The sequence below is a fragment of the Dreissena polymorpha genome, chromosome 8 (genome assembly GCF_020536995.1).
Source record: "Dreissena polymorpha isolate Duluth1 chromosome 8, UMN_Dpol_1.0, whole genome shotgun sequence".
Lineage (NCBI taxonomy): Eukaryota > Metazoa > Mollusca > Bivalvia > Myida > Dreissenidae > Dreissena > Dreissena polymorpha.
The window spans coordinates 48876525-48901249 of record NC_068362.1 but is presented as its reverse complement, the minus strand read 5'-3'; the positions used below and the strand labels follow the sequence as shown (position 1 = coordinate 48901249).

Genomic DNA, 24725 nt, shown 5'->3' with positions numbered 1-24725 from the left:
AGTTTAAACATATTTTATTTCCAAAATAATCACAAAAGTACAAAATATACATAGAAATACAACTATTTTGAAAAAAGGGTAGGATCTAAAGTTCTAACAACATTATATGTGGTCTATCCCTGTTTTGTTATTAACATTACATCATCGTGATGATATCGTGATTTTGTAAAGCTCTATGCTACATGGTCAAAAGTACATTTGTCATAAGAAAAAAGTACATTTTTCATAAGAAAACAAAAAAGTGCGCAAGTAAAAAAAGAAAGAAAATCATGATTTTTAAAGAATTGGAAATAAAACACTTTTACATACAGTACAACCTTAAGATAGTGAAGTCCAGCCCATGAAAATAAAAACCTATGTGCTACAACAACATTATGAAACACGCTTTGTCGTCTTTATAAATATCTGAACATTTTTAAATATGAAGCTGTTGGTGTCATTATCTAACATGTCATTACCAAACAGCATTGTATTGTAGTTTATTTGTTCAATAGCGTGAAAAGAGTTGTACGTTGTAAAGAAAAGCGTGGACAATTAAAAAAGAAATGATACACCGATTCAACTTCTCCACATACACATAAGTGTGAATGTTCTAAGTGATTGGTGAACAAGTGCAGTTTCAAATCGCTACAGTTATTTCTTAGTCGAGCATGTAAAATGGACGATTTTCTATCACCAACATGAAAATATAATGGAGTTTCGACACTTGGAAGAATTAATTGTTTCAATTTAATTTTGAATCTTGATAGAGAATCTAACATTCTTATGTCGCGAGGTAAGTTGTTCCATAGGTCGACAGCCGACGGGATGAATGAACGTGAGTAAAGTTCCGTTCTTCTAGTAACAATTACATAATCATTTGCGTTCCTCAGGTGTCTAGCAGATTGTTGAAAAACAGTTACTGGTAGTAAATTTTGTAAGCAGTCTGGACATAAGGCATTATGTATTTTGTACATATGCATAAGTTTGAGATACTTCCTACGCTCGGCTAAACTATGTCAGTTGATTTCTGAATACAAGTTAGACAAAGAAACAGATTTTGTGAGACCCGTGACTATTCTTGCCGCTTCATTTTGTATTTTATTTAACATTTCTTTTTCGTAAAGCGCACAGCCATCCCAAACGACACATGCATACTCAAGTAGAGGTCGTAGGTGGGAAATATACATTTGATTTTAAGTTTTTCTAGAGACCATGTATTAAACTTTTCGCATAATTCCAAGTAGTTTTGATGACAATTTTACTATGTTAATGATATGATCGTGACATTAACCGTTTGAGCTGAGTGTAAGACCGAGGTGTTTGTGGTTTTCTACAAAATTGACCGGTACATTATTAAATTAAAGATGTTGATGGGGAACAGCATGGTGTGAAGAAAATAACATAGCCACGGTTTTATGTGGATTAAAATCTACGAGCCAGTGTTTTGCCCAGTTACTAATAACGTGTAGGCCAGGGTTCAGAACAATTTCAATGTTAGACATATTTGAGGTAGTACAAGAGAGGGCAGTGTCATCGGCAAAACGGTGGGCAGTACATTGAAGGTGCTTGACTATGTCGTTTACATAAACAAGAAAAAATAATGGGCCTAGAACAGAACCCTGTGGAACACCTGCATTTAGCTCTTCCGTTTGAGATATTGATGCACCAACCACGACTTATGAGTGCGACTCCCAAGATAACTTTTGATCCAATTGAGAACATTTCCATCAAATCCATTTTGTTTTAGTTTGAAAAGTAGTCCAGTATGCCAGACGCGGTCAAACGCTTAAGAAATATCACAGAATACCATGCATGTTAGTTTCTTTTCATCAATACCTTTCGTTATTTGATAAAAATGTCGATTAATTGAGCGACTGTGGAGTGACCTTTTAGGAAGCCCGACTGGTTTGAGTATATCAGTTTGTAAGCAAGCAGATGTTTATATATAAAAGTTTATAAACTTCCCTCTCCATCAGCTTGCCTACGCAACTTAACAATGAAATAGGACGGTAATTGGGTGGATTATTCGATTCCCCTTTTTGACGATGCTGGAACAGCAGCGTCCAAGGTTTGATAACCAGTAAAACAATTCTTCACAATGGCGCCCTATGTAAAAGACCGAGCCAGTCCGATTGAGATAACTCGATTTTTCAGTTACTTCCCTTGGCATTCGCCACTGCGTAGGAGATTGCTCGTTGATTTTCATTGATAACATTCTCCTAGCAGAGTTGTCGTTCGTGTTGATAAAGGTAAATATTAATAGAACAGCATATCCTGGGGAAACAGATTCAATAAGTGTATCAGAACGTTAATTTCAAATGAGTAATTTTACATCCATTTTATTTTTATGGACCAATGAAACAACTTTATATTTTCTCTATTTTGTTTGATATTTGTTCTTGATTTAGTAAATAAATTGCGAATAAAAACATGTAAAATTAACTTTTTACGTGATCACAAAACTAAAGAATGCGAACGATTTCGAACCTGCAAATTGTAAACGCTGCACTGCTATGATATATATAGATAAAACAACATTTCTTTTGCGTAATTGTCCGTCTCGCTAGCGCAGTGGTAAGGACGTTCGCTTTTTCACCTTTACGACACCGGTTCGATTCCCGCTCCCGGCGCAATGTTATATTTTGTATGTTTTGTGGTCACCATTCCTGACAGTTGTTTTTTTCCAAAAAATCTCATCCCCCCCCCCCGCAGCATTTGACCATATAAAAAAATTAAAAAGTATTTCAGTACAAAACAAATAGCTGGAAATTGCAGCTATCATTCAAAATTCGTCCCAACTGTCGTCAATCTAATCTTATTAGGTAGGAGTGCTGGACACACTCCGGGTCCCAACATTATGCAGCCTCAGCGCGGAGGTAACTCATTACCTTGGAAAAACACAAATACACACACTGGGTGCAGCCTAGGCGCGTATAGACTCAAACAAGGCAACAAACTCAAGTGCGGGCACAATCATTTAAAATTTACATATTGAATACGATATTCTAACAGAAATTACACAACCACCTAAGTGTACATACCATGTTTAATATTTCGTTCGATTGTTAGATTTCAGCATATACATGTATAAGGTCATTTCGCTATTAGTTAACTTATCCATATGTTCGTGGGCGAACTCGGATAGTCAAGTGCTCATACGATTGAGCTCACATGGTCAGGCTATGTGCTCATACCTACTTTCGAGAATCATCATGAATGTATTGCCATACTTAATGAACAAGAATGTGACCCGCCTCCCAGTTTCGCTCAATGGGTCAAGTTACCCACGGGTACTACTTCCCCGTACCCCTAAACTTTTTTTCGTACCAAAAATGTTTCGTACGCAAATTTTTTTCGTACCAAATTTTTTTTCGCACCCAAAATTTTCGTACCCAAATTTTTTATCGTACCCAAATGTTCGTATCAACATAACAATTGTGGTGATATAGATAAATTTAAATTGATGTTTTATATCCATCCTCTTCAAAAACATCGTCAAACCAGTACTGCCAGTACTTTGATTAAATAGAGGCATTACAATCGCATCTTTCCATCGGGCGGGATAAGTACTTTCGTTAAGTGATTTATTAAAAAGGATACACAATGGCTTAGCAATAGAATTACACGTTTTCTTAAGGACAATATCACTTATAAGGTCGCCACCGACGACTTTATTAGTTATTAAGCATTTTATAACGTCTATAATTTCTGATTCTGATATGGACAGGTTAAACAATTTTGTGGAAGAACTATCAATGAATTGTGGAAGAACACCGGTCGAGTCATTCAACGACGCGATAGAGGCAAAGTATCTGTTTAAACAGTTTGATTTGTCAATGTCTGACATATGTACAATAGACCCTTTCAGTTATTGTCGGTTTTTAATTATCTCCCTTGTGTGACGTCATGCGATGATAATCGAGTGTATCGATTGTAAACGAGAACAGAAATCTTGTTAGAAAATGTTTTTTTCAACGATGTAAATGGACTGAACATATGCACGTAAAGATGTGTTCTTACCTTATTGTTAAAAATGTATTATTTTCTAATGAAATTTTGATATTCAGTTTATACTGCTGATACAGCAGCGGTATTGTTCATTAGAGAACGTGATCGGAAGACTAAATACTGAAAATTCCACAAAACAAAACAACTAAATAAGCCGTATTCTTTCTTATAGTAAGACTTTTATAAATGATGTTTAAAAAATAATGAAACATATATTTATTTGATCACAATGATAAGTGGTGTGGATATTGTTGTTGTTCATCAGCGATGAATTTAATCAATTGTAAAACAAAGCCCTAAAAAATCCGAATACATAACAATTGTTTAATTTTCTTTTCCGTTGAATGGATTTTCGTTTCGTTAAAATTGAATGAAAATATTAATAAATGTTAGCATACATACGTAAAAGAACTATGCATATTATGCAAATTGAACGGTCTTTGCATGTATATTGAAATCTCTTTACTAATGATAAGGAGTGATACAAATCTAGCATTTTATGATCAATAAATCTATATATTTAATTTATTTAACGCAATTATTTTCTACCCTATTGTGATTGCTTGTTTTTATGAGGGTGTTTCGTACACTGAAATACCGTACTTAAATCTAAACACGTAATAGCGGAGTTTACATTTGCCGATACCCGTCAATCTAAATGGTATCCGGACAAACGGCACCCGGTCAATCGGCACCCAGTGTTTTTGCATACGCGGACAGTCGGCACCCTGTAAATTTGTCGACTCGGACAATCGGCACCCGATTTAGTTGTATACCCGGACAAACGGCACCCGATAAAATGCGATCGATAAAGCCCGTCAGCCTCACCATTACCCAAACAAAATATGTGTACATGTATACAATATATAATTTGAAAACACCACAATACACGAAGATGTTAAATACCTCATTTGCGTAGCAGTTAAATTTCACAATATTTTAAATTTATTTATAGTTATTAAACACTGCATTATTATAATTAAACTGGTTTATATATATATATATATATATATATATATATATATATATATATATATATATATATATATATATATATATATATATATATATATATATATATATACTTGTTCCTGTAAATCCATTTCCGATAATATGTTAAAATATTTTATTGAAGCAAAGGTTCCGTATTTTGGCTTCAAAATTTGGCTAAAGTGACTGCTTAATATGCCAAGGGGGGTGACATGTGGGTATCATAAATTGTGTTAAATTACCAGAAACTAGGCTGCAACATGTGGTTTATGCAGGGACCCAAGTATATGTCCCTGGGTTTATGACACATTGTTTTCTGTGTAATTGTCTGGGCAGTATCCGATCATAACGAGATAATCGGGTTGCGATGAACAAATGTGCGATAAAACACCGGGATAAAATGCTGCAACAAAGAGTGTCAACATTGGTGTGAACAATTAAATCAAACAATTAATTATTCAAGAGAATTTATTTTATGTGTAACAAGGTACGTTTTTTTTCAGACAAATAAAGTTTCAAATCAGGTACAATATGTTGCGTACATAAAATCGATCTATTTAATTGTTGTTTGTTTTCATCCTTACTTGTTTTCGTTCGTTAAATTTAATTTATTCTGAAAAAAGTTCAATTGCTGAGAATTTTTTAACAAAAAAATGGTCGCGAAGAAGTGCCAAGTTGGAGATTTTTGTCATAACCACATACCGAGCTCTTACATTGTGTTCTACTCCCGAGTTCGTTGTTAGTAAAACAAATAATAACAACAATATAATCGTTTCAAAAATGCATTTACTTGCATGCAAATGTTTTGTTCAGACATAACTAGAAATTTTTTATTTGATATGTTGTATGATTATCAGTATACACGATGATTTTGTCAGCCTTCCCTTTATGCGCTTATATGAAATCCACCTCTTTTTGCCAAGGCAGTGGCTAGTCGTACGGCCCCGTACGGGTAGACAAGAGGCTAGCCGTACGGCTCCGTACGGGTAGACAAGAGGCTAGCCGTACGGCTCTGTTCGTATAGCCTTTCCTATGGAGATTGTCTAGCCGTACGGCTTATAAAGTATAGAATTGTCATTCAGTGCTTTTAATCAGTAATAAGTTTGTTTAAGCTTATAAAAGTTAAAAAAATCTTCATCTGTTACGGCTTCCTTTCATGTAATACGGTTGCTTATTTGATTCTTTACAAGCGTTCAAATTGTGTACAGTTTTACAAACGTATGATTCTGTAAATAATGTATAATCTAGATAAGAGGTATAGGTTTTCTTAAATGATTAAAATAATAAAAGTTTGAATATGTAAGTACGACTTAAAATGAACATGGTGCTTATTTTCGGTGTAGATCGAGAAAGTTCTACATGGATTCAAGCTTTTATATACCACAAAATCTGCGTTTGATCAAATTTAAGACAATTATCATTGTTTCCTTCGGTTTGAGCGAACTATTACTGTATATGTCGGTGGATTTAGTTAAGTTTGTATATGGTGTGATTTCTAGTGCATCGCGCATGGCAATTCTTTAAAGTGACATGATTTAAGATATGAACAACTTCATTTGTCATACACACGGATAAGCCTGTGTATTCACACTGTCTAATCAGCGTCTTTTTTGCCGCTGCATCATTACTATATAAATAAGTAAAAATTACACATCAAAAAGCAATCATTGTCGTTCCGATGATTTATTTGTTGGCATAGTCGACATTACTTGTCGTGAAACGCTGCCTCATATTGTAAAAATAGGGTATATAACTTCGTGTTGTACAGTCGATTGGTGTATAGCGGATTTTAGTGAGTAACGGATAGGTTAAACATTTTTTGCAAAATACTTTATTTATGTTAAGATTTATAGTTTTCTATGAATTGAATGCAAAAAGCCTATCATTGTTAAGTCGATTCATGTTTTTGTTGACGTGTGTCAATGTTTACAACTGTTTCTTTTTTTCGAAAGCAAAACAAGGTCACGTTATGTACGCACCGTTTTTATGACAACAGGAAAAGTGCAGACAAATGGTTTCTTGAATTTTACAGATTTTGTTTGGTAAACATAATGTGCATTGATGTAATATTTGAGTATGATGTGTCCTTTACAAAAGTAAGAATGCTGAGAAACCAAATTGATGCGTACCATATAAAATAAGCATGAAAGCTGCAACTCGGGATTTAGTGAATAACGGACATGTGGTGACCCATATTCAGGAATGTGGAGATTGTCTCGAAATAAATATAAACTCAATGAAGTTGTCCAATACGCATGTAGTTAGCGTGTGGCTATGATATTAATTAGTGAAAACACAATTTTAAATTTAAAATAATCCAATTATAACGGAAAATCAAGTTCTCTGAAAACATATTTTTCACTATCATATATAACAAGACGTATTCAACTCAAAATAACACGAATATAGGGTGCATCGCTTTGAACAGCCATTACCTCATCGATTGTGCAGCGATTTCCATTAACTTGGTCTTATTAAACGCAGAAATGAATTTCCTTTCTGAAAATGTGCATATATTGCAATTATTTTTTTACAAATGCTGTGTCAAATTTCAAGAAATAACGTGATACACATGTAATCCGATAAAGACCTAAGCGATCCGGTAATGGCTGAATCAGTGTACCATGACATTCGCGCTGTATACAAATTAAAAAATTTCGGAAATTTAAAACCGCTGGCATGTTTCAATAGGAAAGACACGTGTCTATCTAAGTTTAATGGTTTAATTACTAAATGCATGGCGTTTACGTTGAAATGAGACTCGAAGTCCTTAGCTATCCGTTATACAACAATCGACTGTATACTTTTGTCAAGTGCTATTATCTGAATGTTTCCTTTTGTTTTGTTATAAACTTTTCTCATTGTGATATCGCAAGTTTCATTTACTTAGTTAAGATTATTTACTATATATTTATTGTATACATTTGATTTTTGCATGTACAATCCGTATTTATATTCTCCATAACTTAGATTTCTATTGATTGTTGTAATTGTTGTTTGGCGAAATGAATTTACATTTTCATATCTCACTTGTTTACACCCTTTATATACTATGCACAAATCGGATTTCCAACCACGACGAAACATAAACCAGACTGCAAATACCGTGACGACGACTCCACGAGCCAGTCTAATGGCCAGAAATTTCGGAATCTGCACGTAAATCAATAATTAATCCATATATTTATGTGTCAAAACAGCCGTACGGCTAGACAATCTCCATAGGAAAGGCTATACGAACAGAGCCGTACGGCTAGCCTCTTGTCTACCCGTACGGGGCCGTACGGGTAGCCTCTTGTCTACCCGTACGGGGCCGTACGACTAGCCACTGCCTTTTGCCAAACAGTGGGCGGAGTCTAAACTTTGCAGGTTGGCGGAATTGACACTTCAATTCCCGTTTTCAATTGTAAAGGTTATGTTCCCAAGTGGTAAAAACGCGCTCAAATCATATGCCACTATAAAATATAAACGTTTGGCGCTTTTTTTTTCAATATTTGGCATTTTAATAAAATATTTACGTTTAAAGTTTAGTGGTAACAGTGCGGGATTTGTCTTGCGACACACAGGGTTATTGAACGTTATGTTTAATGTATTTTCACGCTTCAATGTACTAAAATGAAATATGCGAAAAGTGATAGCTTTAATAGGCATCAATATCATAAAAAATGAAATATTATAATTTACGCATATACGGTATAGTGCAAGAGACGTTGATATTATCAGCGACACTGCACAAGTTTCTCTCTGGCGGATTTTGTATTATCTTATTACGTCACATCCGGCTAAGGGACACAACTCTTACACTAGTAAATGCGAATAACTGAAAGGGTCTATAAGGTTGCCGTCAGAGTCCGTTGACTGTAAAGGTGGTATCGAATTCGGATGAGAATTTGTTTTTATAATTTGCTTAAATGTTTTCCAATATTTTTTTTGAAGTGTTAAGTTCATCAAGAGATGTTTCTAGGTTTGAATAAAATTGTTCTTTCGCATGTTTTATCATGTTATCAACCTTATTTCGAAGTTGCTTATATTTATTCCAGTTAGCAGTAGTAGGATTGTTTATAGATATATGTTTGTGTCTATCTCGTTTACGAGCAATCGTTCTTATAGATGAGTCATACCATGGTTTGTCATTAGGGCGCACTGTGACAAGTTTATTTGGAATACAAAGTTTCATCAGTTCGATAAGTTTGTTCGTAAATAGAACAGTTGCTTCATTGACATTAAAATCATGGATAAAGTCCAGGTTTGTACATGTAATACGATTGTTAAGTCGCTCAAAATCGGCATATTTGTACAACCAAATGTTTCGTTGATTCGGTTGGCTGTTTATTAAAGGAATTAAAACATGAATGGCAGTAGCATGGTGGTCACTAACGGTTTGATGGATAGGTTCACTGTTCAAGCATGAAATGGTATCCGAGATTAATATCGGGTCAATTAATGTAGCAGTATTTGCGGTGACCCTTGTCGCTTGAGAGATAATGGTGTGCATATTATACAGGGATACTGATTGAAAGAGGCGAGCATTGTGTTTAAATTGGTCTTCATTTATGTCCCCGAGCATTATGACGTTCTGGTTTAAATCAAGCGCTTTATCAATCTTGATTTCAAAATAATTCCAATAAGTAACATCAGAATTAGGTGGTCGGTAAAAGCAGCAAACCCGAGTATTGAAATTATGCAATTTAACTTCTAGCCAAACTGAGTGTAGACGGGGATTTTCGAGGTCGAGAATACGCCTCGATAATAATGATTGTTTTACATAGACAATTAGTCCGCTTGAATGGCTCGAAAAATTCTTCCGAAATAATGCGTGATTAAAATCATCAATTAGAGTCTGCTCGTCAATGATAACCTCGGTTAAATGGGTTTCCGTAAAACACATTATGTCAAAATCTAGTAAATTATCTTTGATAAATTCAATTTTGTGGCGCATCGATCTTATATAGGTGAAGTAGACACAAGGCACCGTTCTGAGGGCCTGGATAAGGTTCGACATTACCGGACAGAAGTAAAATACAACCAATAATATCAGCGCATACAACAATAATCGCACATACTAACAACGATTTAGGTATTTGTTAATTGCTAACTGCGGAAATCATAGCAGACTCGACAGAAATTGTATCAATACATGAGTAAAATTAAAACTGATAGTATATTTTTGGCGACAAATTCTTACATTTGAATTAAAAATTCCAACAGCCACTCTGTATTAAGTAACATCATTACCCATTGGGTAGTAAGGTTTACAATACAGGGGCTTTAAACCAATCAGGCTGTATGACAAGAGAAGTTTGCAGCAAAATAGCCCTAATAAATGACTTGGACAGGACTGGAAAAAAGCATAACATACTAGAAAAATGGTGGTTAGAAAGCAGAAGGAAATGTTAAAAAATAAAATGAACTTTGATGAACAACACAACATTATACAAGATATACGAAAAAGCGGATGGTTGCAGATAACTTTTGAATCTAGTAGGCGCGTGTAAAATATTAAGCAGTCTACATGCAAGCCGGGGGGTATAAGAAAGCACATTTAAAGCATATGACTTACAGAATACAGATATTTATAACTAGCTACATTTAACACTCTACGTGGTATAAATCCATATAAATCGTGGTTCTATTTGCTTTTTCATATAATGAAGCTTTTCTTTCGTTCAAGGAGCCGATATTTTAAACATGTTCCCTAGTCAGGTGTGTGATTTCGCTAGTTTAAACGAAATTTATATATACTTTTCTGAAACTGAATTTAAAAAATTGTGATTTACCGGTAGTTTAAACATGAACAGGTCACTTAAGATATTAAAGGTATTCCCCTATTTATTATTTTCCTCTTTAATTATAATCCATGCACATATAAATCACGTCTATTGGTGTGTCATTATTTCTTGAATCTGATATAACATTTAGTTTTCATACATGTTGAACTGCTAGCACTACAAATTATGAAATGAATTTAAAAACGGAAAGGAACTGAGACTATTATTGATATTGTACACAAACTTCATTGAAACATTTGAAATCAAAACCTGTATAAATAATTGAACCGAACCGTAGAGAACCGACAGTTTATTTAGACTTGTACATAAATACACTGTCGTTAAAGTATACAAAAATAAATAATCTATTGGCATTAATGCTTACCCGACTCTGTTTTCGGGATATCAGGCAATGGTCTACTGCCTCTTTTTGACATTGTTCACAAACGAGATCTAAAATGACACTGACGTCGAAGTCTAAAGCAAAAGAGGAAGTAAATTGAAAATCTTTGGAAGCGATTAATGCTTTTCCCATGATGAGTAATGCATAACCATTTTTCCACCGATCAGGGTGTAATTTGTATTCAAACACATACCCTTGCTAAATGCGTATGTTACTAAGAACTATTTACATGTAAATGTTTGATTTCTGGTAAATATTACACTGGGCCGAAACGTGTTTACTGATGCGAATATGTATGTACGTATTGTGCATCTTTTGACACAATAGTTTTAGAAAACCTAGTATGTTATAATTTAGTGCATAAACAAAAAACATTCAACAAATTAATATCACATTTACTGAAAATAATTGTTCGAATTATTAAAATATATATTGGTATATTTCGTGAAATGTGTTTTACTTTTAAAGAAGACTTTCAAAATTTTATAATAATGTTTTGTTGTTCCTATATTTATCATTTTATCATAAATATAAGGATATCTATAATTTCATAATAGATTTTAGGACATAACAAGTCAAGATCCCGTGAATGGAATAAATAGTACACCAAAATTCGACCGGTAATGAACGAAAACTCGGTAGAATGTTAAATGTTTGAACTAGTCATCAATGGGTCTCTGAGTCACTTGTTACATAAGAACAACATTATATTCATATGAGAGCTTATTTTTTCAAACTGTGTATTTGTATCAATATTCGCTGTTAAAAAGTCAAACTATACACAATAGGTGTACATTTAACAATCTGGAACCTCTGGCGCAGTGTGGTAAGCACGGGGGGGGGGGGGGGGGGGGGGGGGGGGGGTAGGGTCCGGGGGGGGCAAATTTATGATACTGCTGCAATTCAGCAATGCATGGTCCGTTGCTTTAATGTGAACGAGTCTCTGAGATTTCCCATTTTAAAATCTAAATCGAAAGTAGATAAATATACAAATATACGCTTCTTATCAATTTAAAAATACGTTTACCTTTAAATAAGATTTTCTATAGGATTGCTGAGCAACGCCATAAATGAGCATGCACTTCAATCCCAATAATTACATAGTTTTTGTACTACAAACCTTTTTTAATGTTGCTGAGCTATACATCAAAAGAAGACTTATCCCACTACTTTCGATTTCACAACACTCGTACTACTTCGGCAATTTACGTTTCGGAGTCGATCCGTAGAAATAATCTCCATTCGTTCGGTTACTGCCCTTTCTTTCAATTTTGCCATTATAATTTTTACAAATTTCGATTGTATTTATTTTGATTGTCATTTCAAAAATCCAATAAGAAGCAGTTTACGACAGACGTAAGTAACAAGTTAAAATGCGTTAAATTTTGAAAATATTATTTTTTTTAATTATAAGGTAGGATAATAATACAGTTGATATAAAGGCAGTGCACTTGAATTCCATTTGTTGGCTGAAATGAAGCTTTTGAAATAAAATATTTATGAATACAAAAAAGCAAATGCTTAGGCCAATAGGTTAATTAATTTTTAGCTCGGCTGTTTTCGGAGAAAACCCGAGGTATTGTCATAGCCAGCTCGTCGTGTCGTGTCCGTCGTCTTTTCGTCCTCCGTCCACGTCGTGCTAAAACCTTAACATTTTGTCACGGTTTTGAACATTGGCTCTAAAATCAAAGTGCTTCCACCTACAACTTTGAAACTTCATATGTAGCTGCACCTTGATGAGTTCTACACGCCACACCCATATTTGGGTCACTAGGTCAAAGGTCAAGGTCACTGTGACCTCTAAAAAAATAAATCTGACAAGCTTTCATTTATTAAAAAATGCACCCGCAGCCTAGTGTTGGCACCTGTTATGCGGTGCTCTTGTTTATTAATGAGACATTAAACCGAGTTGGAGTTCAGGGATTTAATTTAGCACTTGCCCATCAGTTTCTTTCATTGTATCCCTTATTTTCAAAGTATCGGCCCTCCTCATAGTATTGTGACTTTAATGAAAAAACCTCAAGAAGTAATGGAAAGTTAATATTTTTCAATTTTTAGAAGTTGTAATTAATTTGATGGTTATCCTTGACTATTACGATGATCATTCTAATGATTTACGGTGTTCATTGGAAAGTCGTTCATGTTTATTCCAGGGTGATGCTATGTTTTTTAATAACATAACACACAATTATGATAGTTTGTTTATGGATTATGAGTAGCTTTATCATAAATTTTATATGGCGCTTATTTTTTAATAAAATGTTAAAATATTTTAAGAAAAAAAAATTGTATATGGCGCACATTTTTTAATAAAATACAGATTAAGATACAGATTACTACAGGGAGCTTAATCTAGCCAGTATTTTGTAAAACGATGCCGATTTGAATGCAGTTTTCATTGTTATGTCCAAGAATACACACTTAATTATAGACTGACATATATATGGTGTTATGAATTTGTTCACTTCCAAAATATTTATATATTCATTAAGAGGGCCAATACTAGGGATGGACATGTTAAGTGCAACCGAAATCTAAGCATGGCAACCATACCAACTCTTATCAATAACCTGTTTATCTAGAGTATTTACTCCTTTAAAACATATGAAGTATATACATGTTTTGGTGAGAACTGTGTTAGGAAATTACATAAACACGAGTGTTCCTTCATTATTCTCAACAATGTCTACATTATGAACTATTTGTTTATTTAAAGATTGTAATATTTAACCAATTCAGACAGGGTTTGTATATCCTGTTCAGGACATTCAGACACATGGTTACCCCTGTTTGGAACATTCAGGCACATGGTTATCCCTGTTTTGGACATTCAGGCACATGGTTACCCCTGTTTTGGACATTCAAGCACATGGTTACTCTTGTTTTGAAAATTCAGGTACATGGTTACCCCTGTTATGGACATTCAGGCACAGGATACCACTGTGCTTAAAGGTTCAGCAGAAAGGCCTCTAAAAAGTTTGAAAATGTTTCTGCTCCCATAAAAGTTATTAATGTATCATCAATACATGCTAGTGGTGGGGCAGGTTGACTTATCTGATTATTATGAACATTGTTGAGATTTGTTGACATCACATTTTTGCATTATCATCATTAAATTTTATCTTTTTATCCCCCGCCAGAGGCGGAGGGATATTGTTTTGACTTTTGTGTCCGGAGCCATATCTTGGAAGTTCTTTGGTGGATTTCATTTAAACTTGGTATGAGTGTATATATGCATAAGAGGATGATGCACGCCAAATGGCATTGTACACCATCTGTTAAAAACAGACTTATGGCCCTTTGTTTCTTGAAAAAATGCTTTTTAGTGTCCGGAGCCATATCTTGGAAGTTCTGTGGCGGATTTCATTGAAACTTGGTATGAGTATATATATGCATAAGAGAAGGATGCACGCCAAATGGCATTGTACACCATCTGTTAAAAACAGACTTATGGCGCTTTGTATCTTGAAAAAATGCTTTTTACTATAGGCATTTTTGTGTCCGGAGCCATATCTTGGAAGTGCTTTGGCGGATTTCATTTAAACTTGGTATGAGTATATATATGCATAAGAGGATGATGAACGCCAAATGGCATTGTACACCATCTGTTAAAAGCAGACTTATTGCCCTTTGTATCTTGAAAAAATGCTTTTTACTATAGGCATTTTTGTGTCCGGAGCCATATCTTGGAAGCGCTTTGGCGGATTTCTTTGAAACTTGGTATGAATTTATTCCCACGCCAGAGGCGGAGGGATATTGTTTTGGCGTTGTCCGTCCGTCGGGCTGTCCGTCCGGCACTTTTGTGCTTAAGAACCTTCCTTTGTCTTAGTTTTGTGTTATTGTCCTCCGTCCGTCCATCTATCATTATGTTCATCCGTCCAATTTGCACCCATCCTCAAACAAAGCATATCTTGCGGGGGATACCTTGGGCCTTTCAGGCCCTCTTGTTTTCCTTAACTTAGCGATTCATTACCATGTTGAAAACGGTTAACGCTCGGTTGAAACATTTGGTTAGCTATTGGGTGAGTTTTTCATAAATGACTGTATTTAAAACTTGGCCATGCTTAGGAACCAAATTTATTGTCTATTGTTATATAAAACTTGGTCAAACCATGGGTGCAAATGGTATCATGGTGCGATTATAAACTGTGTATGGTGGGGTGAAGAAACTAGGTTGCTAGGTCAAGATGCACTAAAACTTGTGTGAACAATCTTGAAGTCCCATTTTTATCCCCGCCGAAAAAAAATTCGGAGGAGATATAGTAATTGGTCCCGTCCGTCTGTCGGTCCGTCTGTGCGTCCATCCGAAACTTTGTCCAGAGCATAACTCCAAATCTATTCAATGGATTTACTTTAAACTTAGAATATAAACAGATGGCAACTAGGAGAAGTGCAGTAACCAAGAACCATAACTCTATCTACCTTAGTTTTTGAATTATCTCCCCTTTTATATAATTTCAAAGTAAATTTTTGTCCGGAGCTTAACTCTAAATCTACTGAAGGGATTTACTTGAAACTTGAGATATAAACAGATGGCAACTAGTAGAAGTGCAGTAACCAAGAACCATAACTCTATTTACCTTAGTTTTTTAATTATCTCCCCTTTTATATAATTTCAAAGTAAATTTTTGTCCGGAGCATGACTCTAAATCTACTAAAGGGATTTACTTGAAGCTAGAAATATAAACAGATGGCAAGTAGAAGTGCAGTGAACATGAACCATATCTCTTTCAGCCGTAGTTTTTTTTATTATCTCCCTTTATTTATTTTTTATTTATTTTATATTTTTTTATATATTTATTTATAATTTTAAATTATATTTAATTTCATTTCATAGTAAAAATGTTAGCTTTTCAATGTTTAATATCTCCCTTTATTTAATTTTACAATCATATTTTAATTTGAACACTGAAGTATTCACTGTTAAATGAATTGATGAGTTTAAGAAAAAATACAGTGATCAAGAACAGTAACTGTTTATAGTCTTCTTTTTTAATTACCTCCCTTTCTTTCATTTCCATATATTTTATTCTCTACAGCATAATTCCAACACTGTATAACTAATTGTTCCTTGAAATATAAATAAATTACACAGCTGCCATGTTTTACAAATATTATTCTACTCTCTTAAACAAATGTTGTCATACAATCAAACACATTTCGGCGGGGATTTGGCACTACTGTAACAAGCTCTTGTACATGTATTTACTTGTACATTGTAAATTCTAAAAACAACAGGGACTCTTGGGGCCCTCTTATTAGGGGTACTTTGTCCTTTTTAACAAAAGTTTCATTTGTCCTTAGGTAATATGTATGCTGGCGAAGGAAACAGATAGTGCTTGGACAGGAAATAAATCATGAATCACACATACTCAAGTCGTGTTGATTCACCTTCAACTGATTGTCACAAAACAGCACCCACCGATACATGTTGTTCTCAGCAGTGGTCTCAGCTGGCAGTGGAGAAAGATGGAAGGGTCTCGTGCAAGCTTTGTTGGCAGCTTTTCCAAAACATTGGAGCATTTAAAGTACACTGTGAAAAGCATTTTGGTAGAAAATACTCTTGTTCAAAGTGTGAAAAGAGGTTTAGTTCCCTGTGTGCTGTAAAATCTCATGAAAAGCTTCACGATGTCAGCGTCAAGCAAGCTCGGCCTTGGCAATGTGACAGATGCCCCATGGCCTATCAAACAAAACAGCATCTCAAGAGACACATCATTGTTCACACAGGTATGTAAGCTTTTCTACAAGGATAAGACCCAATTGGAACTAACACTCAGGTGGCAATTATAGGAATGCTCCCTTGCATCCATCTTCAGTCAGTCATTCTGTAACACTTTCATGACGCGTCCATATCTCATTTACGTTTGATTAATTTTAATGAAGTTTGCCTCAAATGTTGAAGGTACATTGTATTGAGGTGCTATGCAGAAGGCATGAGTTGTTTGTGCTGGCTAAAGGTCATGGGCATTCTTCAAGTTCAAATTGAGCCCCATTTTTTTGTCCGCTCTTTATCTCCTGTACACTTTAAAGGATTTTCGAAAAAACTTGGATTAAATGTTTTGGTCATTGAGATGATGTGAAGAAGGCATTTAGTAAACAGTATCCTACTTCAAGATCAGAAGTTTGAGCCAGTATATTTATTTCTGTTTGTATTTCCATTATCCATTCAGTTTTCTATGATTTTTCGTAAATCCTGAGTACATTGTTTTGGTCATTAACATTCTGTGCAGAAGGCATGAGACAGTCACATGAGCTCAAGGTCAAAATCACAACAGAAGGTCAAAAACTGTCTCTTTGTATGCCTTCTTTTAACATTGTATACTGGCCGTGGTCATTTGACAACAGAATAGACAAAACAAATAAGCATGCAACCTTTTAAAGGACTTGTTCACAGATTTTGGCATGTTTCGAAGTTTGTTCTTAAATGCTTTAAATTCATAAAGGTATACATTGGAACTAAATAGCTTCACTGTAAAACAAGAATACAATTACAAAAATAAAATTAAACAAGGGACAAAATTGTCACAAAACCAGGTTTTCAATGTGAAAAAAAAGTCAGATAATGGGAGACAACTAAACTGAACTGATTTAATCAGTTCAGTTTTAGTTGTCTCCCTTTATCTGATAATTGTTTATAATTAACCCCATTTGTATCAAAATAAATATATTTTTAGTCGTGGTGACCTTGATCTTGGAATTATTGATGTAATTCTTTCGTGCCACACACCGTCCCATGATGGTGAACAAATGTGCCAAATGATTTTAAAATCTCACAATGAATGACATAGATATGGCCCGAACAAGCTCATTTATGGCCATTTTTGACCTTTGAACTCAATGTGTGACCTTGACCTTGGAGATATCGACGTAATTCTTTCGCGCGACACACTGTCTAATGATGGTGAACAAATGTGCCATTTGATTTTAAAATCTGACAGTGAACGACAAAGTTATGGCCCGGACAAGCTCATTTATAGCCATTTTTGACCTTTGAACTCAAATTGTGACCTTGACCTTAAAGATATAGACATAATTCTTTCGCGTGACACACCGTCTATTGATGGTGAACAAATGTGCCAAATGATTTTAAAATCTCACAATGAACGACAAGGTTATGGCCCGGACAAGCTTGTTCCGCCCGCCAGTCCGCCCGCCCGCGAACATTCGCCAATCTAATAACCAGTTTTTTCCTTCGGAAAACCTGGTTAAAAAGGAATCGACACCTGTGCTCAAACTACTGACCATTGGAGTAAACCACTTGAGTCGACCATCCGTGCTGATAAAAACTTATTGTATTTTATACTGTATATATATATAATCAATCCTTGTAATGTCACAAAACATAACGATGACAACAGAACTCTCCAAAATATTTGATTGTTTCGTGCTTGTAATGCGTTATTTTTTTCAAAATCATCAAAAGATGCATTTAATGGATGTTTTAGAGCATGGTTACCGGTAATTTTCAGTGATCTACTGTGTCCTACCAAATAGAATAATTGCAACAAAAATTTTCAAGTCTAAAACATTTTTTTTTAATTTGTTCAATTGACCAAAACAGTTCCTGTAAGTCAAATACCAAATTATGTTTACATAAAAAATGCAATATAATTTAGTGCTAAATCAAAGTACATTTTTTAATTATGTTTTGTTACATAGTTATAGCTTTTGTTGAATGTGTAATTAATTGAATATAAGCGTCTTTGTGCATTGATATTTTATAAAAATTTCAGGTGCTCGTAACTTTGTGTGCCACCTCTGTGGAAAGGATTTCCTGCGCCAACATTCACTTCAAAAACACATCAAAGTGGTCCACATGGAAGTTAGGTCACAATACACTTGTAATTTGTGTGGTAACAACTACAAAACCAAGTTCTCATTGAGCACACATCTTAAAATCCACAGGAACCAAAGGGACTACATGTGTGGGATTTGTTTACGGTCCTTTGTGCAGAAAAAGCCCTACTTGGACCATATGGAAAAACACAAAAAGAATAGCGGTACAAAACGAAAGGCATTGTTTGTGCAACCCAGTGAGTTCTGTCATTTGTGTCCTAAAACTTTTGCAAATGCCACAGGTCTTAAGCGTCATTTGCGAAAGCATGAGCTTGGCTTGCTGAAAAGGTGTAAGAAATTTCAGGCAACAAAAAAAGTGTCAGATATGCCCCATGTCGGTGAAGCTAGCACTAAAGAATCAAGTACAACAGGACCTCATTGCTCTAGCACACCTGATATTGAAATGGCTGATGATAGTAAAACTTTAGTAAAAGATACTAGTGATGGCATTGATGCTGTCAGCTGGATATATTATTATGAGAAAGACTCTGCAGGTCCAACTGATGTGAAAACATTAAATAATGATGATAAGAAGAAAGGAATTACATGTACTGATAAATCAGACAAAGCTGATTATAAAAATAGAAATAGAAATGAAATACAATGCAAAAATAGTATTTCTCATGAACATGTTCACTCCGCTACATTAAACAATAATCAAAAGCCAGATCATTGTAACAATGCGAATAATGTACATGTAGATGGAGACAATATTGTCAAAGAAACAACTAGTAAATCAGAAGGCTATCAAATTGAAAGCAATGAAAAGTCAGATAGTGCAAGGGAGTCAGGAGCAACCACTGATGATGTAAGTGAAAGTCTTGTAAGTTTCAATGACAGGGTTGTTGAGTACCATACTCTTACTGGCATGTGTCCAAATGAAAATCGAGAGAATCCCAGGAAAAAACAGGTGATTAACAAAGCAAGGAATTTAAAACAAATGTCTGTAAGAATGAAAAGTGTTCTTACAATGACGCATAATATTGGAGGCTCTGATTCTAATGTGTCAAAATTTGTTAAAGGTAGAAAAGTCCATTCTGGTAAAACATCAAGAAAATGCACTGGAGCGAATAGATGTAAACATCTGGCGCAGTGGAGTATGGTTCTTTTCAGGTGTCCTATATGTGCAATAAAACTTAAACGCAATGCTTTCGTAAAGCATTTTAGAATTCATGATTCATTGTCTATTTATTGTAAGAAATGCAGTGAAACTCAGAATTCCATGGTCAAATTTCTTTGGCACAAGCAACGTTGTCATCGTCATAAACATGGAAAAGGTAATAAACATAAAGAAGAAAGTGTACCCAGTCATAAGTCTGCAGGTTCTGTGATGAACTCGTTACATCAAGTCGTTCAAACAAACAGCCTGGCTCCTAGAGAATCCTGTGACTCAAGTGATGTTGATTCTAATTTTATGGAAGTAACTCATGAGATTGTTGATAGGACGAAGAAACAGCTTAAATCTTGCAAATCAAAATGTCAGTTATGTGATAAAATATTAAAGAGCAGGCCAGCCTTGATGAAACATTTGCTGGAAATTCACAATCAGAGAAAATCATTACAGTGTGAACGATGTGATAAAAGCTTTGTTAGTGTTTCTGGATATAACAAACACAAGAAAAAACATATCCCAGGATCTTCAGAGGAAATAATGCTTTACTCGTTCAAATGTAAAATTTGCAATAAAAGCTACACAACAAATGATCGTCTCAAAACTCACATGCTGGTGCACGCAGAATCAAAACCTTTTCAGTGCAGCACATGTGGCAACACTTTTACTCAGCATACTCATTTGTTACGGCATTCACGAGTTGTTCACCAGAAGGTCAAAGACGTGCCATGTCCAGTGTGCGGGAAAATGTTTGCAGACAAATGGAGAATCAAGAGCCATATGAGAAGCCACACTGGAGAATGCCCATACACGTGTGAGCAGTGCGGGAAAAGCTTTAGATCAACTTCGGCATTGCAAACACACATTAAGACGCGACATCAGAACAGAAGATTCCAGTGCTCTACTTGCGGGGCGTGTTTTACTGCGAAAAACAGGTTGATGCTGCACATGAAGAGACACGATTTAAACAAACAAGGTGACTCAAATGCTTCAGATCATGGCGCACATGTAATTGTGAATGTTCAGAGCAGTGTACAGAAAAGTGTCCAGTGTTCATTCTGTGACAAAACCTTCAAGAGTCAAAAGGGACTGAAAATGCATCAAAAGAACTTGTGTAATACTAACAATAGCAGTAGCGCAAGTCAGACTGCATTTACTCAACTATGATAATGAAGCTCGGATACATGTTTATTCTGCAATGTTTTCAGTTTGAACACTTTAAGAGAGTATCTGCATTAGATGAGAAGTCACAAAATTTCTGTAATCTTTCAGGTTTGGACAGGCGGTGTGTCATCACTTAATTGATTAAATCATTACAATTTTACCTGTTTTCATAACTGTGCAAAAAATGCACTACTTTTAACATTTACCTTTGTATATGCATTTGGTATGAAAAACTTAACTTTTCACATCAATGTATATGTATACCTGGTATTTATATATTTACATGCATTTTGTGTGGAAAACTTATTGTTTTACATGTATTTGGCGTTAAAAACTTAATGTTTAACACGTATTTGGTCTGGAGAACTTAAATATTTACATGTATCAACATGCAATTCGTTTGGGAAAAATAGATTTGACATGTAGATGTATTTACATATATTTGGTGTAGAAAACTTAATGTATCACATGTATTTACTTGTATTAGCCGTGAAAAACTAAAGTTAGTACTGTATTTAAACTGTTGTTTCTTGTTATAGTTAATTTATATTAGAGTTGAATTGATATTTTTATTAAATCGTATTGACATTACGCTTAATATAAAAAAAACACCTTTAAGATCTTTCAGTGTTTTTTTGCTATTTAGTTGAAAGGGCTAGTAGTGGTAAATATCAACATTTGAGTGAGTCTTCAAAGTTAAATGATAACTCAAATCATTCCTAGACTGGCACAGTTCTAAAACTGCGGAGATGGCTTTCTCTGCCACTCTTAAAACAGGCAACATTTTAAAATAGCTTTCACTGCTTGAACGACTTCACAAACTATAATTGCTGCAATAGCAGGAACGTATAAAATATTGTACAGAGCTAGAATTGCTGAGGCTTCTTCTAGTGCAGCATACACTGTCGTAATTGTATACTTTGAGAGCTTTGGAAAAAAAAGCACATTTGTTGAAAGGATATCCCCCGCCAAATAAATTTTGTTAATCTTTAAAAAAATATTTTAGTGTAGGGAAATTGTTTATATGCATTGCAATTCTCCTCATTGATATCTATACACCCATGGAGTTTCATATGGAAATCTTGTAAAAATCTGAGATACAGCTCTAAAAAGGTACACGAAACAAAAACAACAAAGGGCAATAACTTATTTTGAGTTATGGTTCTTGTGCATAGCACTTCTCATTGGTATCAATACACCCATGAAGTTTCATGTTGAAGTCTTGTATGGTATCTCAGATATAGCCCTGAAAAGTTGCATCATAAAAAAAACAAAGGGCAATACCTCTTATTTAAGAAAGTTTATGGTTATGGTTCATGTGCCTGACACTTTTCCTTATTGATATCTATACACAATGAAGTTTCATGTTGATATTTTATATAGTTTCTGAGCCATGCAAAGTTTTGTGACACGAACGGACAAAACCAATTCTATATCCGGCTAAAGAGCGGGGGATAATAATAACCTTGAATAACCTAGTTCTGAAGTAGCATACACATCCGACCCCTTAAAGTAACAGAAACTAGCCAGGTTACTTCAATCCATCAAAACTGCTAGCAAAACGGAATTCAAGCATGTGTGCAGGCAGTCAGTAATGCACTGTCGTCTTTACTAACTGAAATTAAATAGTATTCAGATATCTATGTCACACATCAGATATTAATTTCATTTATGAATAAGAGTTTCATGTTATAAGCAATTTGTGTTGTAGTTTGTGAGAGATTTTTAACTCATATTTGTGACTGTTAACACCTTATCAATTGATAATTGAATCAAATATCAACCTGATCAATTCAATGATATACCATTACTTGGATTTGTAACCATGTGAATTCCAATGCAACATTAAGTGGTACCTACAGCCATAATGATATTTATAATTTAAGAAACTACTGCATAACAACCAAAACAAGTAGATTTTCATACATTTTATTCTGGTTAATATTTAATTTAAAAAAAGACTTAACAAATAAAGTAAACTAGTTATTTCACAAAAATCCGATTCATCAGTACCTTTAAATGACTGCCAATTTGTAGTTAAATGTATCCAAATATATTTTGTACCAATAATTAAAAGCTGTTTTCATTTAAGAATGTTAAACATGTGCCATTGCGATGAACACATTATACTTTACCTGGCCTCTAACACTATATTTCTTTAAAGCTTGGGGAAAAGTTACTGTACTTTCTTCTAATTCCATCTTAACAAATATATACCCAATTCATTCAAATGTGCTATTTAAGCATTAAAAACACTGTCAAGAGCTTTTTTGTTAGCAAAGAAGAACATTATCAATTATTGAAGTGTAATTCTAATAACAAATTTCTGAAACAAAATGTACAATGGCTTTTGCTGTAGTGTTTTTCTGTAACAACACATTTGTGAGAAACACATGTCAATGTCTTTTGTTTATTTCCAACCGCAAGTCCACAAGGCTTCGCGCTTATCTCCCTTTGCCTCCCTTCTTTTTCTTCTTCTTTTGAGCCTGAGCAGGCTTGCTCTGCCTGGGACCCTGGGGCGTGGTGGCAGTGCCAGGGCGGGGCGAGTTGGGGTCAGACCCACCCTGGGGCGTCTTGCTGGCGTCCAGGGCATCCATGTTGGCCGTCGTAGCACCCTGCGACCCCTTGCCTGAAATCCAAGCATGAAGATTGGAATGGTTTTAGTGAAAAAGTATTAAACCTTCACCACTTACATACATATTTTCACATATTTGTAGTCCCGTAGAAAGTTAATATTAATTAAAGACCTGTCTACTAGATTCAAGTTGTTATGGCTTCATTTCCAAATCTTAAATACTGATGAGCAGCAAACAGCATAAAACCTAAACAGAATACGAGTTACTCGCAGGCTGTTCTGGTTTTATGCTGTTCGCAAGTCATTTTCACTTTGTTTCTTATAGGGAAAAGGGTTAATGTACGTATATGTCATAGTTACAATTCAATAGTTCTGCTGATCATTCATGTGGACTGTCATAGCACCCTGCGATCAATTGCCGAGCAAGTCAAGCGTGAAAATTTGAATGGTTTTATTGTGAAAATATTATTAATATACATATATGTCATATGAACTGTGTCATTCTAATGCTGATTATAGTTTGGTGTCACTTGTGGTTGGAAAGGCTAGCAAAATGTCCTTTTGTATAAGTATTAATGAGAAAACTGTTATATGCTCTTCAAATGAAGCCTATGTAGCAACGATCATTTTAGCAGATTATTGTAAATATGACAAAAGCTAACACCGCCTGTAGAGTAACTGTCATGTCATTTGGATCAATTACCCTCCTGAATTGAAACAGAAACCGTTGAGATGTTCATAAATAATTCATGACCACAAAGTTTTGTGATTCTAATCTCCCACTGTCAATGAAGCAGCTAAGCATTTTTTAGTGAATGAGGGTTCAAAAAACGGGTGTCGTTCTTGAAACAAGAATATCAGTAAAACGTAAGATACTCTGGGCTGATG

General features: G+C 34.8%; 3 protein-coding genes across 8 annotated transcripts in view; 1 reads left to right on the top strand and 2 right to left on the bottom strand.

Annotated features, from left to right (window-relative positions):
• LOC127840869 (protein mono-ADP-ribosyltransferase PARP14-like) overlaps positions 1-12341 on the bottom strand; it is a 42710-nt gene extending 30369 nt beyond the window's left edge. The window contains exons 1-2 of one of the 3 annotated variants that reach the window (XM_052369294.1): positions 12272-12341; positions 11134-11201 (exon numbers count right to left, since the gene is read on the bottom strand). In XM_052369294.1, coding sequence (XP_052225254.1) covers positions 11134-11185 — 52 coding nt within the window. In that variant the 5' untranslated portion in view covers positions 11186-11201; positions 12272-12341. Of the gene's footprint in view, positions 1-11133; positions 11226-12271 lie in introns of all 3 variants that reach the window. The other 2 variants (XM_052369293.1, XM_052369295.1) reach the window with 2 other exon arrangements.
• On the top strand, positions 524-21853 carry LOC127840870 (zinc finger protein 91-like). 3 transcript variants are annotated; one of them, XM_052369296.1, is made up of 3 exons: positions 524-817; positions 16456-16878; positions 18885-21853. In XM_052369296.1, the coding sequence occupies exons 2-3, from the start codon at positions 16509-16511 to the stop codon at positions 21263-21265; spliced, it is 2751 nt and encodes a 916-aa protein (XP_052225256.1). In that variant the 5' UTR covers positions 524-817; positions 16456-16508; the 3' UTR covers positions 21266-21853. The 3 variants fall into 3 exon arrangements, with proteins under 3 accessions (XP_052225256.1, XP_052225258.1, XP_052225257.1); XM_052369298.1 differs by lacking the exon at positions 524-817 and adding an exon at positions 11934-11977; XM_052369297.1 differs by lacking the exon at positions 524-817 and adding an exon at positions 12401-12507.
• Positions 21854-23175: 1322 nt separating this feature from the next.
• Positions 23176-24725, bottom strand: part of LOC127840871 (signal recognition particle subunit SRP72-like) — a 45982-nt gene continuing 44432 nt past the window's right edge. For both annotated transcript variants that reach the window (XM_052369299.1, XM_052369300.1), the window contains exon 16: positions 23176-23891. In XM_052369299.1, coding sequence (XP_052225259.1) covers positions 23707-23891 — 185 coding nt within the window. In that variant the 3' untranslated portion in view covers positions 23176-23706. The remainder of the gene's footprint in view (positions 23892-24725) is intronic.